Genomic DNA, 19936 nt, shown 5'->3' with positions numbered 1-19936 from the left:
AAAATCTTGAAATATCAGCTAGTATGAAAACCTTTTCATCAGGACCAGGCACAAGTTGGCTATATTAATTTATAGGGGAAAACAGCATAACAATAATGAGTAAATACATGGTAACTTAGAGAAAAAAGAAGTGTATAAGCTCAGTCACAAAGTCAGACAGTATTTCTACAGTGCTAATTTGGCAGGGGAAATTAAAGTTATTCAGATGTTAATTACTCTACTTTCTGATAGCAGTAGAAATAATAGTTGTCAAATTCTAGCTTAGTCAAATTGAAGATCAGCAACTATGCAATATTATAGAAATTCAGAAACCTGGGAAATGAGAAAATGAAAGTACTAAAAAAAAGTATATAATGAGGAAAACATAAAAATATGGGGAAAAAACTAGAAAACATTATTCAATTCAGTTTTATGAAATAGGTTTACATAGTCTAAAAATCAAGTTATCACAATATCCTAACTCCTAATATTCTATATTCTTCATTTTTTTCATCTTTTAATTTAGAGAGGAAAATAAATGGTTTGGGTTTTCCCCAAAATTATTGCTTTTGGACACAGTTTTTAAAACAAAAATAGCTGCTTAATAACAACAAAATTGTCCCTCAACATGAACCAATTAGGGCATCCTAAAGGCATGGGCACTTTCAGAAAGACAGAATAGTTAGATAGGCAAGATACAGAAGTTGACATAATTGTCCCACATGCCTATTGTATCATAAGAAAAATATCAGTCAAAAAAAAGTTAAGAAACCATTCAGTAAATATGGCACTTGCAAAAATGCATTATCACATAATTAGGTTAAAATTTAGTTTTTGTCCTCTAAAACTTAAAGAACTATACATCACTGATTACAGGTCTAAATAGACTCTGAGTCAAATCTTATTCCCACACATAGCTAAATTTAGTAGTATGATGATATAATTCAGGCTATATTATAATAGGTTAGTCCTGTCTAAAGAAACTTCATTATCTTTTGCTGTATTTTAACCAGAATTACAGACGCCCTGGAATGACAATGCTTCCTGTTGCAACAATTTTCTTTATCTGCCTTGATTTCCTGTGTATTTTTAATTAACCATTTAAAACAGCATGTTGATTGATGGCATGCTATCTCTATAGTAACTACAAGTAAGATTTGAATGATTATAACATTCTTCCTTAATTAAAGAGAGGCAGAAATCTATGACTGAAATAAGTGCCTGCAATATGGCAACAAAGGAAAGTGATAAATGTTGGAGGGGATGTGGCAAAATTGGGACACTAATACACTGCTGATGGAGTTGTGAATTGGTCCAACCATTCTGGAGGGCAATTTGGAACTATACTCAAAGGCCTTTAAAAGAATATCCACCCTTTGACTCAGCCATGCCACTGCTGGGTTTGTACCCCAAAGAGATAATAAGGAAAAAGACTTGTACAAAAATATTTATAGCCACGCTCTTTGTGGTGGCAAAAAAAATGGAAAATGAGGGGGTGTCCCTCAATTGGGGAATGGCTGAACAAATTGTGGTATGTGATGGTGATGGAATACTACTGTGCTGAAAGGAATAAGGAACTGGAATAAATCCATGTGAACAGAAAGACCTCCAGGAATTGATGCTGAGTGAAAGAAGTAGAACCAGGAGAATATTGTACACAGAGACTAATAAGTTATGGCACAATCAAATGTAATGGACTTCTCTACTAGCAGCAATGCAATGACCCAGGACAATCCAGAGGAAGTTATAAGAAAGAACACTATCCACATCCAGAGAAAGAACTGTGGGAACAGAAAGGCAGAAGAAAAACATATGATTGATCAAATAGTTTGATAGGGATATGATCTTAAAAGATCGCGCTACTGCAAATATGAATAACATGGAAATAGGTTTTGAACAATGATACATATATAATACAGTGAAACTGCTTGTCAGCTTCAGGAGTGGGGATGAAAAGCTGGCAGGGGCGGATCATGAGTCATGTAATTATGGGAAAATATTCTGAATTAAAAAAGAAATAAGTGCCTGGCATCAAGGGGACAGATGAAACAAAGATAACTAGTAATCTACTTTAAAAAAAATTCTAAGTGGTGTACTTACCTCGACAGTATTCCATTAAGATGAGTACTTCCCATACATTATCACTAACTGAATTAACTGCACAGTCCAAGTAACCCACAATATTCTTATGTCCAGATAACTCTTTCTGTAAAATAAAGATTAATAGAATTAATAATTAAAGAACTGAGAACCATATTTTTAAAACTCTATTCTCTATAAAAGCTCCAAATTAACCTATGTTTAGGGAATAAAAATGGAAAATATGAATATGTATTTATATCTTACAGTTAGGAATCTTGATGTAAAATGTCATTCTGTGGTTTTATTTTAAAATATTTGGCATGTCTGGCTTATTATGTAGGAGTCAACTATCATAGAAGCACTTGGGTATTGTTTTTAGATATTTACCAAAATGTGAGTTTATTGAAATTAATGAAAAGCAATTTTAATACAGTATGTAGCAGAATAGTATGCTAATGTCAGTGAACAATTTTAGAAAGTTTCCTATTTCCTAAATCTGTACTAATGAGGTGCAATATACATAGTATATAGAGTTTATTTGATGGAGGCAATATGGAACAATTGACTAAATTTTCCCATGTGATCTTCCTCCTCTCAGTAACCAAAATGATTTTCCTACAATCTACATATGACCATGTCACCTTACTCTCCAATTCAATAAACCTCCTGTTTAAGATCAAATATGAAATCCTCTAAAACTTGGTCTTTTTCTTCCTTTCCAGTCTTCCTTATTTATTTGACAGTCCTTACATCTATCTGCTGTACCCTCTGTTTTAGTGACACTAGTTTCTTTGCTAACTCTCAAACAAGACACTCCATTTCCTCAAAGAGTGACTTTTTCATTAGCTATGCTGTATGTCTAGAATGTTCTTTCTCATTATTTCTGCTTTCTGGCTTGCTTAAAGTCTCAATTAAAATCCCACCTTTTCTGGCATCTCCTTAATGTTTATGCCTTCCCTGTGAGATTATCTCTGATTTATCCTGTTTATACCTTTTACATACACAACTGTTTGCAGACCTTCTTCCTTATTAAGAGTGAAGGTCCTTAGGAGCAGGAATTATTTTCGCTTTTCACTTTATATCCAGAGTACTTACACAGTGTCAGACACATAGGAAGCACTTCGTAAGTGTTTACTGACTGACTGAGTCTTTTTGTCTCTCTGGACATCAATTTCCTCATTTATAAAATTGAGACAGCATCTCTTTTGCTACTGCTATTTCAAGAGGCTATTCTGAGAAAAAAAGCATTAACAGTCTAAACAACTCAAAGAAAGGTCTTCTATTACTTGAAGGAACAGTCTTTATCCCCCTGCATTTTCATCCTTATCATATTAGAAAGGAATGAATATACTTTTATAGTCCAGGCACTGACAAACAAAAATCTCTACCAACATGAGATCCTGACTCCTCTTCAACTTGACATATGAGCTTTGAGAGCTGGTACAGTTTAAATAAATGATTTGTCATTCCTCAGACAATCTAGTCTCTCTTAACTAAATAATGCTAGGGCTTCAATATTAAAAGCAATGAAAGAATGTGTAGAATGTCCAGACAACTAGAACAAATTTGATTGCCTAACGCAAAATGATGATGAAACTCCCTCTCAGTTTATGGACAAGCTTACTGAATTGGGAGCTAGATATTTGGACTTGGATTTATCAACAGAACAAGGCATAAGATAAATAAGGCAACAATTTGTAAACAATTCTAGCAGAATGGTCCAGGATTACTTTAAGATGCATTGTCCCAAATGGCCAGAAATGGATCTGGATGAATTAAGGAAAATAGCTGTGTATGTCACTAAAGGACATGAAGAAACAAAGGTACAAACTAACGACCTATTAGATACCATACAAAAAGAACTGAAATCATTACGAAATAAAATAGAAAAGCAGGAAAGAGGGCATGATAATACACCAAGAGTCTAATTATCAATCTCTGACCTGCCACTTCTGTAACAAGAAGGGCCACTTAATGATGAATTGCAGGAATTTGTTACAGATAATTAGGAATAATAGTAATAACAACTATAACATATACAGAAACAATACTTATTTCAGGAACAATAACTATCAGAACAATAACTATAGGAATCATAATTTCACGACTGATAATCAGGCACAAATGACCCTGAAAAAGTATCTTCAAAGGGGAGCTTGTCCACACACAACTCAAGGTGCTACTGCTCCTCCATGTGGGGCAGATGGAGGTGCCTCTAAAACTCTTATTAAACTCTATATTGCTTTTGTTGTTTTGTTGCTATTAACTCTTTTCAGTTTTGTCTTCCTCAAAAAAGAAAAGAAGAAGCAACAGAATTTTACAATACAGTGCTTATCTACCCCCTTAACTTTATTTGTGCCATCTGGTATTTGAAATGTGCCCTTGTATTGATAATTTGGAAGAACTGTATTTTGTGTATTTGAAAGATTTGAACATGTATTACCTCTATTGAATTGACTTGATTTGAATTTGAATTGATTTGCATTTCGTGCTTTTTGTGAAATTTGTGTATTTTCTTAAATGTATTATTGCTTTTATAACTCCACTGTTTTAGCTCATTTGCACTCACACTGTGGATCATGGCTAAGCTAAGAAGAAATGCATCTAAATTCTTGGGTAAGAACCTTTATATTCTACCCCTCCTTAAGTGACATGAATTGCAACATATGCACAAATAAAAAAAACTATAAAGTATAATACGATTGAAAGAAAGGTCTTCTATTACTTGAAGGAACATTCTTTATCCCCCTGCATTTTCATCCTTATCATATTAGAAAGGAATGAATATACTTAAATTATCTACCTTTTTAAATTATAGTCCAGGCACTGACAAACAAAAATCTCCACCAACATGAGATCTTAACTCCTCTTCACCTTGATATATGAGCTTTGAGAGCTAGTACAGTTTAAATAAATGATTTGTCATTCCTCAGACAATCTACTCTCTTAACTTAGCTATGCTGGTCTTTAGACAATAAGCAAAAGTTCTTGGAACGTTCTTGAAATATATTCCAAAATGGATAGGGTTTGACAGATCTGTACCCTGGACATCTCACCTACAAGAACCCAAGGGTCATCTCTCAGCCCAGCTGTAAAAATATTATGTTTAAACATGGAGCGAATAAAAAGGACCCAATAATTTCCTTCCACTTTGAAACATTTCCAATTTTTTTATATACATTACTCCAACATCACCTCTATTTCCATATATAGCTCCTCACCTGGAAATATAAACCCTACAACATAAAAGAAACAAACAAACAACAACAAAAAATAGAGAGGGGAGGAACAGTTCAACAAAACTAATACATTAAACACAATAGTCTTAGATTTGTGGGTCATGTTGTGAGGGTTTATTTAGAAATTTAGTAATAGTATTGGACCTAGAAGGAAAGGCTGGAGGATTCCAAGATGGAATGAAGGAGCAGGAAGTGGGCTTGTGCTCTGAGAGAGACTCCGTTAGTGGTTAGACATAACTGTTGCTAACCCTGGGAGATCTCAAGAGTTAGGGAAAAACTGCATCCTGATTCCCTGGGATCCTGAGAGGTGAAAAGGCTTTTAGCAAGTGGACAAGACCTGCAGAGCTGCACCAAGTAAGGAAGTGGTTTGGGATCTGGTGGACAGCATTTCAAACTCACTCTCCCTACTTGGGTACCTTCGATCACCTTGGCTCCTGGCATTCCTGTGACGATCCTTGGACCCAATTGCCCTTTTGTTGTGTTGACCAAACCTGGCTGGAACCAGGTCTGAAGGAGCCTTCCCTATGACTCCAGTACTGCTCCTTTGGGCCCTGCCTGGCTTAGGTCAATTAGGTTAGAATAGTTAAGTCCTTCCCTGCCCCCTGTGTTTTGCCCTTAGATTTCAAGTGTAGAAATCCCCTAACCCATCCTTTATTTAGTTTCCCTCAAATAAACTGCATAAACTTTACCTTTGCCTGCTGGTTCCATAGACTCTGGCCTAGGTTGAGCTGGGGGACCATTGGGCCAACTGCCATTCTTGTGTCAGTAAAAACAGTGAACCCTGGTCTCCCTATCCTGGTTGGTCCTGTCTCTCCTTCAACCCAGTGTGTACCCACAAACCATTTAGGTTATATTTTAACATCCCTAGTGCCTCATCTTTATAGTTTGTCACACCCAGATGGCTGGGTAACAGAGAGAGAGAGAGAGAGAGACAGGAAGTGTTCTCTTGGGCTGCGAGAGCCACACAGGAAATCAGGGGGATTTGAACATTCTGTGAGGGAGCTCAGTCATTGGTTGTGAGCTGAAAGTTCTTAACCAGTGGTGAGCTGCTCAGAGCTGCTCAGCCCCCACCCCAGGTCATTCATAAAATCTCTGTGGGAAGGCAAAATACTATTAGACCTGGAGTAGCCCCAGAGAAAGGGATTTGTACCATTTTTTTTGTGTGTGTTTTGTTCTCTGTTGTTGTGCTTAATTGTACTTGTATTTAATTATTGGTTATTATAATTGTGATTGTTGTTATTAGTTGTTACTAGTCAATAACTGTGGCTAATAATCACACTGATTTTGTATACGGCTGGTCGGTTTGGGCAATGATGGGAACAATGATATTTGAAGATTGGATTGATTATGCCCTCTTGACATTGTGGCGAGGAGTTTGGGCTATCCCTTACCTGTGGTTCAAAATCATACCCAGGTATTGTAGGGGGATGATGGATGTTGAAATAGCACAAACTATTTTAACCATTAATATCCTGGATTTGTTATCACATATGCCAATCCTGATCCTTACTGGTTATTTTGTGTATAAGTTAAGGTGGATGTTCTTCCACATTATGTATTGTTTTAAGATCATAGAGACCTGGTGTTTTAGGGATTCTGAGACTAAAAAAATGTTAAGGTTATTGCAAATCAAACTAAATAATTTGGAATTGTACATGCAGAATGGTGGTGTTTCTGGTCAACCTCTTGGTCCTCCTAATACTGGCAATGTGACTGTATTTTGACCAATAGGGAATTCTGCAAAAGTGTTACATCTAAGGCTGAGTTGGAACAGCAGGCACAAAGCAAGGGTGAAAAACCCATTACTCTTTTTCCCCTTCGCAACCTTCCAATTGTACGTGATGATGGCATTTTCCACGTGAAGCAACATACAAGGTTTAGATCTCAATATGTGGAAAATTTAAAGAGAAAGATTCCAAATTTCCACTTTGATTCTGGGAAGTTTGTTAAGATCTTTAAGGCATTTATAAAAGCCCATGACCCAGACTTTAAGGATTGCAGGTATGTGTTGGGTGAGATCTTGTCACATCATGATAGGGCCAAGTTTGTTGAGGAGACCAGAAACACAGAAGGGATGACACCATGGCAAGTAGCCTGGGAGGAACTGGACCTCAATTCACTTCCCATATACTGAATGTTAAAACAGGCGAGAAACTCATTAATAAAAATCATGGAGAAAAATTCATGGCATCCAAATGCATGGTCTAAATTTGAGAAAATTCAGCAGACAGCACAAGAGACCCCAGCAAGATTTCTTGATAGAATAATTGAGGCAGCCAAGATGTATTTAAATATGAATATATTAGAGGATACCACCGTGGACCATGTAAAAAGAATATTTCTAAGGAATTCTGTTCCCCAGGTTAAGAAGTTCTTTACAGATAATTAACCTGATTGGGAACTTTTGAGCCTGGATGAGTTAAAACAAAAAGCCACTTATGTGTTTGCACAGGAGAAAGAAAAGGGAAGTGATGAAAAAGATACCATAATTGAAAGCGTTAGGAAGCAGTTAAGGGAGGCAAATTCTAGAGCCAATGAGAAGGAGATAAATGAAATTAAGGCAGTGGCAGAGTTAAGGGCAGTAGAGAAGAAGAATAACAATACTTATAAGACCAGTGGCAGTACATACACAAGGAATCAGAGGCAGCAATCCTGCTATGGCTGGATTGGACATTTTGCAAGGGAGTGTAGTTAAAGGAGATCATATGGGCAGAGGTACAACAATAATAACAATGGATTTAATCGGTTTAATAATAATCATGGATACAGGGGAAATAACTGGAATAATGGTTTTAATAATGGAAATGGCCAGCAAAATGTGTTCCAATGTCAGAATGCATGCTGCCAAGGTGCTCAAGCTCCTAATTTGGCAACGATGCAGGATTACATACGAACTGGAGATCGCCCGAAATTTAGCCATGTTGTACAGGGGAATGTTAATAATGGTAACATGAATGGAGGGACAGCTTCATTATGAAGGTGTGTGCCCAAAATTCAGAAGTGGTTGATCGAGGTAATGGGACTAAAGTGAATGTTGATTAAATTGTATGTGTTAAAGATAATGATGATGTAATTGTGCATAATGGAAATGGTGCTCTTGGTGTTAATATTGATTTGATTGGTGATAATAAGAATTTAATTAATAATGGTGATAGATTGATCAGTGTTAATTTAAATGGAATCAATGATAGTTTCATCAATGTGAATGATACTTTGATGAGAATTAATGATAATTTGAATGGTGTTAATGTTAAATTATTTGAATTAACTGCTGGTAATGGTGTAAATAGTACTTTAACAAATGTTAATGATAATTTACCCACTGGTAGTAGTAATTTAACTGGTGTTGGTAATAATTTGATTAAGATTGATGATGGTTTATATGGTGTTGATAATAATTTGATTAATGTTGTAAATAATTGTGAGAAAAAGAGAAATAGTGTTGTAAATGGTCTTAGAAGTTCTACTAATTGTGGAATTAAGAAGAATAATAGAAATTATGATTTGATTAAGGATAATTTGATTGTAAATAAGAACAATGATACCAGAATAGAGGTGAAAAGGACCAAAGGTATAAAATCCTGGGAAAATTCTGTAATTCAAGACGATGTTAACTTGGATGGACAGGAAATAGCTGAGCTTTATTCTGATGTTACTGTTTTAGCTCCTGTGTTGGAAACTTTCCAACCTCCCAATAGTACTGAACCATACGTGTCTGTGACTACTGGAGATGAGATTTACGACCTTCTTGTGGACACGGGGGCGAGTAAATCCATTTTGCAAAGCTTTCCTGAGAACTGTAGAGCTCTTGATACAATGGATGTTGTTGGTGCTACAGGTGTGACTCAGAAAGTAGCTAAATTGCAACCAAAAATGGTAACTCTAGGACCCCTTTTGGTGGAACATCTATTTTTGTGTGTTCCAGAATGTCCAATGAATCTTTGGGGAAGGGATTTGTTGTGTAAATTAAGGGCTCCTATCCAATGCACTGAATGTGGTGATATTTCTTTGCATCTCCCAGAGGAATCTTTGAAGGCCTTTCCATTGCTTTTCTTAGATTCCAGCAGTACAGAGGATGACTTAGGTACTATCTATCCAATACCTGAGGATATACCTAAGGACTTGTGGTCAACATCATCCACAGATGTTGGGTTGCTAAAATCAGCTACTCCAGTCAGGGTGAGGACAAAGGAAGGACCAGTCCCTTGTGTGCTTCAATATCCCTTGACTAAGGAGGCAATATATGGTATCCATCCGATTATTGAGTCCCTAATCCAACAAGGGATAATAATACCATGCTTTTCTGAGATAAAAATGGCCGACCTGTTTACCGATTTATTCAAGATCTAAGAACGGTAAATGATTATGTCATCAAGACACATCCAATTGTTCCAAGTCCAGCTGCTATTATAATTTCTTCCATTCCAAGTAAGGCTAGATATTTCACCGTGGTAAATTTATGTGCTGCGTTTTTCTCGATACCAATTCACAAGGATTCTCAAAAGATCTTTCCTTTCACTTGGGAGAAAACCCAGAGGACCTGGACTCGTCTCCAAGGGTATACCTACTCAACCTTCCCAGTTCTCTCAAATTCTAAATTGAGATCTAAAAAGTATTAAATTTAAAGAGAGTAAGTTGGTGCATTTTGTGGATGATATTCTTCTGGCATCCCCAAATGCAAAGGCGTGTCTTAGGGACAGCAAGATTCTTTTGATTGAATTGTATAAACGAGGACATAAAAATCTCCAAAGCAAAATTACAATTTGTTTTGCCCCAAGTGCAATATCTCGGATTCGTGTTGTCAGAGGGTTCCAGAAGTATTACACAAAAGAGAATAGCTGACATACAGAAATTGAGTGCACCTAAAACCAAAAAAACAACTTAGAGCTATTCTTGGAACTACTGGTTTCTATAGACAATGGATTCCTGGATATAGTGAGATCACTAAGTGTTTAACAGATCCGACCAGGAATACAGAACCAGAACCTCTGAAACTAAAGCCTGAACATCGATTAGCCTTGGATAAGCTGAAAGAAGCCATTCTATCTGCACCTGAATTAGGAATCCCAGTCTATGAGAAACCTTTTCAGCTGTTTGTCAACGAAACAAAGGGTACAGCTTCTGGTGTGTTGACAGAGACTCTTGGACAAAGTTATCATCCGATTGGGTATTACAGCTGTCAATTAGATCCAATAGCTGCAGGGACAGTACCCTGATCTAAGGGGGGGTAGCAGCAACAGCTGTGTTAGTCCAGAAGTCAGCTGATCTAGTTTTGGGATGTCCTTTAACGTTCTATTGTTCACATTAGATAGAAGCACTAATGAGAATGTTTCTTACTCAAGCATATTCAGACCAACGAATAGCTAAGTATGAAATTATTCTCTTAGGTAGTGAGAACATCAAGTTGAAGAGATGTAGCATACTTAATCCAGCTACTCTTCTTCCTGATTTGCCTAAGAATGGTGAGTCATTGCATGAATGTGTTGAGATAGTAGATCTTGTGGATATGCCTAGGATGGATTTAAAAGACACTCCACTCAAAAATTCAGACTTGGTGTTATTCACAGATAGCTCATCATATTTATGTAATGGAATCAGATGTACTGGTGCTGCAGTTGTCACAGAATTTGAGACTGTGGTATGGCTCATTCCCTAGTAATCTTAGTGCTCAGGGTGCTGAATTGGTGGCATTGAAGCAAGCATGTCTTCTAGCTGAAGGTAAAAGCGTAAATATTTACACAGACTCCCGGTATGCATTTTCTGTTTGCCATGCAACAAGAATGATCTGGAAACAATGAGGTTTTATTACTGCATCGGGAAAACCAATAGCTCATGCAGCAATAATAACTGAGTTGTTAAAAGCAATCCAGAAGCCAAAACAGCTGGCAGTAATTCATTGTTGGAATCATACTCGTGGTAGAGATTCAGTCTCTAAAGGAAATCACAGAGCTGATATCACTGCGAAGTATACAGCCCAGAATGCTCCAATTTATGTAATGAATTTAACATCTATTGACTCTGATGTTCTAGAGAAAGCTTATGTAGGCTCAGATATCCAGAAATGGAAGGATAAATTTGGAGCTAGGAAGGAACATGGGATATGGATTACTGATACAGGAAGACCATTGTTATCAAAAGATTTGTATACCTATTTGCGTCAAGCCATTCACACAAAAGGTCATTTTGGTACACAAGCTGTTGTGGATTCCATCAGGAGACAATGAGTTGCTCCTGGAATAAGTACTGTTGCAAATAAGATCTGTAATAGCTGTCCAGTCTGCCAAAAGTTCAATCAAAGTGCATTCAGAAAGAAAGGCTTGGGTGATAGGCCTTTAGCATATTTTCCATTTGAGAACTTACAGATTGATTATATCTGTATGCCTAAAGCTGGAAGGTACAAGTATTGTCTTGTGATAGTTGATAGACTAACTAAATGGCCTGAAGCTTTTCCATCAAATACCAATACAGCTAGTTTTGTGGTGAAAGTGTTACTCAAGGAAATTGTGCCTAGATATGGTGTACCTTTAACCATAGATTCGGATAAGGGATCTCATTTCACTCAGGATATCCTTAGAAGAGTCTATGAGAATCTAGGAATAACACCTAAATATCATGTTCCTTATCACCTGCAAAGTTCAGGTCAAGTGGAGCGTATGAATAGGGAACTCAAGACTATGGTTGGAAAACTCTGTGCTGAAACTCATCTTAAATGGCCAGAGATTCTTCCCATAGCTTTGTTTTACCTATGTATGAGACCAAGAGCAGATCTACATATATCATCGTATGAGATGCTCTTTGGACATGCTCCACTACAGGCAAAAACTTGTAAGGCTCTTTATGCATCACTCTTAGGAGGTGAATGCCAAATTGCTTCATATTTAAGTGCTTTACAGCAGAGGTTAAGAGAATTTCAAGATGTGGGAGTATTAATTCAATCTGGTCCATTGGATTATTCTCTTCATAATTTTCAACCAGGTGATATGGTCTATGTGAAAAATTTTACCAAAACATCAGCAACAGAACAAAATTGGGTAGGTCCTAATACATTTGTATTAGTTTCACCATCTTCTGTGACACTTTTAGGTAGAGATTCGTAGTATCACTGTTCTCACATTAAATTAGCACATGGAACAGATAATGAAACTGTAGAGATTGTTAATAATGACAAAGAAGAAGAGATTGTATAATTTGAGATCTTCAGTCAATTTGAGTCTGCAGTCAGAAAGTTCAGTAAGGAGAGGACCATTCCAGCAGAAGAGGACATTTGGGTGGAAGAGGACAAGGATGAAGAGGTTTCAGGATTCAGGATTTATGGACTTTGTATTAAGACTGATGAACTTATGAATTGAACTGATAAGGCTTCATTTTCAAGGATTTTCTTAAAGAAGGGGATTAGTCATGGACAATTTGGATTAAATGGTTTGGAAGTATTTTGGGTATTGTAAATAGTATCACTACATACTCATATACATCCAACATTGCACATAAAACTAACAAGACCTTTGAAGGAGAGGAGAAGAAGAGGAAAACTGGAGAAAAGAGAAGATTTCCTAGAGGAATGGAACATCATAAGGAGAAAGGAGATCTGCAGGAGATCTGGAGTTTTGGTAGGTATCATACATCCATCAGTAACATGTGGCAACACAATATAGCAAAGAAACAACATAACAAATCAGATACATACAACACAAACATGTTAGGATACATTGTGTTCCTTATGGAATGAAACAATGTATAAATACTAACAAAATTAGAATTAGCTATAGGATAAGTAAGTACTAACAAGAAATAGTTATTTACTAACAAAGATTAGTTAGTTATTTAGGTAGATGTAGCTAGACTAATACACTAACATCTTAGGGATAGTTTAGTAAATTAGATATGGTATTAGATTAGGTTAGAGGATAAGATATGGTACTAATGTACATTAGAGTGCATTTAAAACAAACATAACAAAATTGCATTACATGGAGAACATATAACATATTACAGATCACATATCACAAATAATGTAAATAGTTGTGAAATTGTATTATAGTATAAGTATTGTATATATGTAAACGGTGTACATATGTATATTTGATATGTATAAATTATGTGTACATATATGTATATCATGCACATATATTATGTATATATTATATGTATGTACCGTATGTATATGTGTGTATAAATGTAAATTCTGTGAATACTTTGATATAATTGAGTTGCAAACATTCAACTGTAATTTGCATAAGGGAGTCTGATGTTTTGTTTTAATTTTGATGTAAAGACTTATGCAAAATTGTGTTAAAATGTATTTTCCAAAATGGTTTGCATTCATTAGTCGGTAGGATATTTTTGTATTAGTATAGGAGTTATGTTTGATGATTGTTTTGACTTTTGTGTTGATATTTCATATTTGCTGTTGATTCTGTTGGAAATTTTGCATTGTTACTTGTTGCTTTATGCTTTGAACTATGTAACTGTTCAATGTATTTATCCCTTTACCTTTCCTTATTGAAATCCCTAGTGTAGGGTAGAGTAGGATAGTGTTAGATAGAATAGAGTTAGTGTAGGTTGTTTGTTATTTTGGGTTAGAATTTTAGATTAGGTTATATTTTAACATCCCTGGTGCCTCATCTTTACAGTCATTAGACTTCCAAAGCTCCACCCTCCCAAGACAATTGGGAGGAAGTTTCCTTTTCCAAGCTTATCATTCAGTTTTCACAAGTACACAGCATTCAAATCTTTTGCTCCCTCTACCTACACTGCTATGTCATGTACATTAGATCATAACAACTGGAAACAGTAAATCCAAGTCCTCTCATAAATTTCCAAATTCTAACCTCTTCCTAAGTCACCCAGCTATCTCTCAATTAGTTCCTAACACACCACAAAAAATGCTGAGACTACTGGTCGGGTGGAACCAACATGGTGGATTAGAGGCAGCAACCCAGCTGAATTCTCTCAGTATTCTGCTCTACATGACTTTAGAATAACACCTATTAAAGCAGTCAAGCCAACAAAAGGTCAGAATGAGACATTTTTCCAGTATAAGAAAACATAAAAGTCCAAAGGAGAAAACAGCTTCAAGAGTTAGGGTGAAGGATATTTACAATTGGTTGGAAAGAGATTACAAGGGATCCCTTTGCTGGTAAAGGATACAGCTGGTGTCAACTGGCAACTCTATTATCCATAAGCAGTTTGGGATCACAGTGGTAGTCAGTCACAAGGGAGCAGGAGCCCTGGTCTCAGTTTCAAAGCAAAGAGAAGCATTAGTGCTTGAAGCAACAGAGGAACAGAGGCCCTCTGGGTAAAGTCCACAGGAAAGACCAGGAGAGCAATGACTACACTTTTGAAAGGGTCAGATCACCTTGGAAGGAACAAATACTTGAAGACACCAAGAACTAGCTCTGAAAACAGCAGTACAAAAAGCCTGAAGCTTGGGATGAAGTCTCTCCAGCCCTAGGTGGACTCCATCCCAACTTTAATATAAATACAAAATTTATATGTACGGAAAAATAAGCAAACAACAACAACAAACAAAACAACCATAAAACAGTAATAGGATGGCAGAAAAAAACAAGAAATAAACTCAGATGAAGGCGATAATATGAAAATAGCTACAAGCAAAACCCAATAATACCCCAACCAAAGAAAAACTACTAATAAGACTCAAGCCCAAAAGGAATTCCTGAAAAGATAAAGAGATAAGAGTGGTAGAAGAAAAATTTGGGAAAGAAATAAGAGTGATGCAAGAAAATCATCAAGAAATTCAGAAGAGAATTAACTGCTTGGTAAAAGAAGCACCAAAAAAAAAAAAAAAATGGGGCAGCTGGGTAGCTCAGTGGAGTGAGAGTCAGGACTAGAGACAGGAGGTCCTAGGTTCAAACCCGGCCTCAGCCACTTCCCAACTGTGTGACCCTGGGCAAGGCACTTGACCCCCGTTGCCCACCCTTACCACTCTTCCACCTATGAGACAATACACCGAAGTACAAGGGTTTAAAAAAAAATTGCTAAAAAAAAAAAACAAAACACTGAAGAAGTCCTTAAAAAAGCAGTGTTAGCCAAATAGAAAAAGAGTTACAAAAGTTAAATGAAGGAAATAATTTCTTAAAAATTGGAATATGACAGGTGAAAGCTAATGACTCTGTGAGACTTTAAAACACAATAAAACAAAATCAAAAAATGAAAAAAATAAAGCAATATTTCATCAGGAAAACAATAGATTTGGAAAATAGATCAAGGAGAAATAAAGAATTATTGGACTACCTGAAAGTCATGATCAAAGAAAGCCAAGATGTTATCTTTTGTTGTAGGTAATATATACCCTGATACTGATTAGTATTAGTGGTTGTCACTAGTTGTTGATAGTTGAGGGAATCAACTGTATTAACTATTGAGGAAGTTGCTGGAGACCAGTTATAAAAAAAAAAATTCCTATTTATTGAAACTATTAAAAGTAAAAAGACAAGAAAGTAGTGATATTGAATTTGAGATATATATATATATATATATCTCCGTAATCTAAAGAGTTCTAACTTTCTAACTAATAACCCAATCCCAATCTTTCCTGCAAGGGAATGTTTCTTCCTTGGAAACCAAGGCTAATCTCACCCCCTTTCTTATCTATTTAAACAAATCTAACATACTAAGCTATTCTAAAGTATATCTTAAGTAATATAGTTTTCTTATGTTAACAAACTTCTCCAGCAATCTTTCCACTATTTATAAAATTAAAGTTCTTTCTTCTCATACATTGGAGGGTCCTCAGCAGCCTGCCTGAACTTGAAGCTCCCCTGTCTGAGGTAGATTAGCTCACCTGCTGTCAGCTTCTCTCTCCCATGATCAAAACTTTCTCCTCCTCCAAGCTGTTGACTTCCAAAGTCAAGTCTCCAAACTTTTCCCAGAAGGATCACAGAGAAAAACCACACATACCTCCTTCTCTCAGTGTCCACTTCCGAGAGAGAGAGAGAGAGAGAGAGAGAGAGAGAGAGAGAGAGAGAGAGAGAGAGAGAGAGAGAGAGAGAGAGAGAGAGAGAGAGATACTGACCAGTAAATCCCAACTGCCCTCTTCTTAAGGATTTTGGGAATTCTATCCTTCTGACCTACTCAGAATTCTTTCTTCCCTTAAAAGCTTCTCAGGTAAATTTATAGCTCTTTATGCAGAAACCTTACTTCTGACTAAAAATCTATTCTTAATTAAGCAGATTACCTAATTAAATTATTATACTTTTATGAAATTATCAAGGTAAATTGCCCTAATATTCTAGAACCAAAGGGTAAAATAGAATTGAAAGAATCACCTTCTGAAAAAGATCTCAAAATGAAAAATCCAAAAAACATTATATCCAAATTCCAAGGCACCACAGTCAAAGAGAAAATACTTCAAGCAGCCAAAAAAAAACAATTCAAACATTAAAGAGCCACAGTCAAGATTTAGCAGCTTCCACGTAAAAAGAACAGAGGTCTTGGAATATGATAATCAAGAAGGCAAAGCTTATAAGATTACAAATAAGTGTGACCTACATAGTAAAATTAAGTTTAATCATTCGAGGGTAAAAATTGTTAATTAATGAAACAAAGGTCTTTCAAACATTTCTTATGAAAAGACTCCTGCTGAATTTAAAAAAAAAAAAAAGATTTTAAACACAAGACTCAAGAGAAAACATGAAAGAGTAACCATAAGGAACTTAATAAAGTCAAACTGTACATTCCTATATGGGAAGATAATGCACTGTAAATCCTAAGAACTTTAACATTAGGACATTTAAGAGATATTTACATAAAACAGAGGCCATGGGTGTGAGTCCATCATATTGGAATGATCTCTAAAATTAATGAGGAGCAACAGGATCTCAAACAAAACAAAAGAAAAAATAAGACTTGACTAAAAGAGACAATCAAAAGAATTGCTTTTTGCTAAAAGGTACCACAGACAATGAAGTTAATATCAAAACATTTTACAGCAAATTTCTCTGATAAAGGCCTTATTTCTCAAACATCTGCTAAGCACAAAACTAAGTCAAATTTATAAAAATAAGAGCTATTCCCCAATTGATAAATGATCAAAGGGTATTGTGATAATTAGATTAATTCTGCACTGCCCATCTTTAGATTTAATCACCAAAGGTAAGAGCACCTTCCAATTCTGGGAAGTCCTAGGCCTAGGCCTAGGTGCTAGAGTAACAAATCAGAATCAACAACCGCCCCCTACACTTTCTATGAAAAGGCGTCTATTGTGATTGGACACACAGGCACTGGAAGTGACAAATATGTGACCCCTTTGAAAGAGGGAGTGGAGTGAGTGAGGCTGCGTCTGGTTTGGTGAAGGGAACCTGAGGGAGCTTTGCTGGTTTGTGACTGAGACTGTTCCACACAGTGAGTTTAAAGACTGAATCTTCCTGAACTTCTATTAAGAAACTTCCTTTTATAGACTCTGTGAATGAAGTTTGCTCCATTCATCTCCGGGCCTCAGGCCCTTTAAAGCTTGGCTGAGGGTTAAGATCTACCTGGACTAATGAGTGGGATAGATTCTTATCTCTGTACTTCCTCTCTCTCTCTTCTTATGTAAATAAATTTCCACAAAAGTCAATTTTGATTTGAGATTATTCTTAATAGAGGATTGATAATAGTTCAATCCTCTGGAGACCATCTTTAATATATTGAACCCATAAAACCCCTTTTTCACCCTTACAGTATAAACAGGCAGAATTCAAAAGAAATCAAAGCTATCTATAGTTAATTATAGGAATGAGGGAAGAATACATACACTAATGACCTAATGATGGAAGAGTAAACTGGTCAAACCTTTTAGGAAAATTATCTGAAACAAAGTCCAAAGGGCTATAAAACTGTGTATATACCCTTTAACTCAGAAATACCACCACTAGGTCTATATCCCAAAGAGATCAAAGAATAAGGAGGACTTAGATGTACAAAAAATATTCATAGCAGCTCTTTTTGTGGAGGCAAATAATCAGAAATCAAGGGGATACATTTCAGGTGGGGAATGGCTGAACCAGTTGTGGCAGATGAATGTAATAAAGTACTATTGTGTTGTAAGAAATGACAAGAGGAAGGTTTCAGAAAAACATGGCAAGACCTATGTGAAGAGATGAAAAGTAAAATGAGAAGAATCACAAGATCCTTCTGCAAAATAAGAGCAATGTTATAATGATCAACATTAACTGTAAAAAACTTGGCTACTCTGATCAATACAAAAATAAAGACAATTCCAAAGGGCTTATACTGAAAAAATGCTATCCACTTGCAGAGAAGACTAATGAAATCTGAGTACAAACTGAAAAATAAATTTCTGTTTTTCTTGGGGGTTTTTGATGTATAGCTAATAGGGAACTATGTTTTGCATGATTACACATGTAAAATTAATATCATATTGCTTATCTTCTTGGTGTGTAGGGAAAGAATGGAAGAGAGAATTCAGAACTCAAAAATTTAAAAAAAAAAGAATGTTTAAAATAATGAATTTAAAATAGAGTTTAAAAATAAACAATGGCAGCATTGTTTTAAAAAAGAATATATTGGTGCACATGATCTTTTTAGGGTATATGCTAACATTGGGATCCCTGGATCACAAAGTATGAACACATCAATCTCTTTGCAATACAATTCCAAATGGGCTCCAGGATGGTTAAATCAATTAAAAGTCTCACCAACAATATAGAACTATGTCTATCTTTCCACAGCTCCTCCAATACCAACCAATTCACATGCATTCTTGCCAATTTTTTATGCAAGATAAATTCTGATTTGTTCTGGTTGCATTTATTTCTACCAATCATGATTTGGTACAATCCTTTCTATGATTATTAGTAATAGAACAGGGACTCAAACTGCTATGTCATGAATATTGGGAATCCTCTAGATAAGTGAAATCCCTCTGCCAGTATGGGAAGTGTGAAAGGGGTAAATTAATCCCATCTTCACAGTAGGCATCTTCTTTGGGGTTTATAGTTTTAAAAAACTGCCTAAAACACTAAGAGGTTAAGCCACTCTCAGTATGTGTCTGATGCAAAACTTGAACCCATTCAGGTTTTCCTGGTTTCAAGACTGACTCCCTCTCTACTATTAACACTTTCTTCTTTCAGATGTTAATACTTTAGCATAATTCAATTTTTAAAGGGTTGAAGGGAAATCAAGGAGAAGAAATTAAGTTGAAATCAACCTTTTTTCCCAGAAAAAAAAACTATGTAAGACTCTGTCTCCTGTAATTTGTAAATTACGCAAATATAAAAAAGAATGTGCACAACTCTTTTTAAAAAATGGCACACTGAGAGATACTAAATCACTTTTTTTAATATAAAAAATATCATGTTTTATATTAGTAAAAATCATAGGATAATGTAATAGACTGTTATATGAAACTATTTCCTAAGTAATTCATAAACAAAGAACACACACACATATACACACACAAAGAAAAATGGGGTTGGCTTATCTAAAGATATGAACAGGCTATTTTCAAAGCAAGAAAACCTAGCTATGTAAAGCCACTAACATTGTACACAGTAAAAGCAATATTATGAAATGATTAACTGATAGATTTAGCTGCTCTCAGCAAGAACAATTTTAAAGGAAACATGTCAAACAATACAATCTGACACCAGAGAAAGAACTGTTGGAATGGAAAG

The 19936-nt window shown here is 35.8% G+C and overlaps 1 protein-coding gene across 1 annotated transcript in view; it reads right to left on the bottom strand.

Annotated features, from left to right (window-relative positions):
• The window catches only part of BMP2K (BMP2 inducible kinase), a 110768-nt gene that overhangs the window by 76282 nt on the left and 14550 nt on the right, over nt 1-19936 (bottom strand). The window contains exon 3 of the mRNA XM_044681607.1: nt 2080-2185. Within this exon, the coding sequence (XP_044537542.1) occupies nt 2080-2185 (106 nt within the window). The remainder of the gene's footprint in view (nt 1-2079; nt 2186-19936) is intronic.

This window comes from Gracilinanus agilis, chromosome 6 (assembly GCF_016433145.1).
Source record: "Gracilinanus agilis isolate LMUSP501 chromosome 6, AgileGrace, whole genome shotgun sequence".
Classification (NCBI taxonomy): Eukaryota; Metazoa; Chordata; class Mammalia; order Didelphimorphia; family Didelphidae; genus Gracilinanus; species Gracilinanus agilis.
The sequence above is the reverse complement of the archived record's forward strand: the minus strand, read 5'-3'. Positions and strand labels throughout refer to the sequence as shown.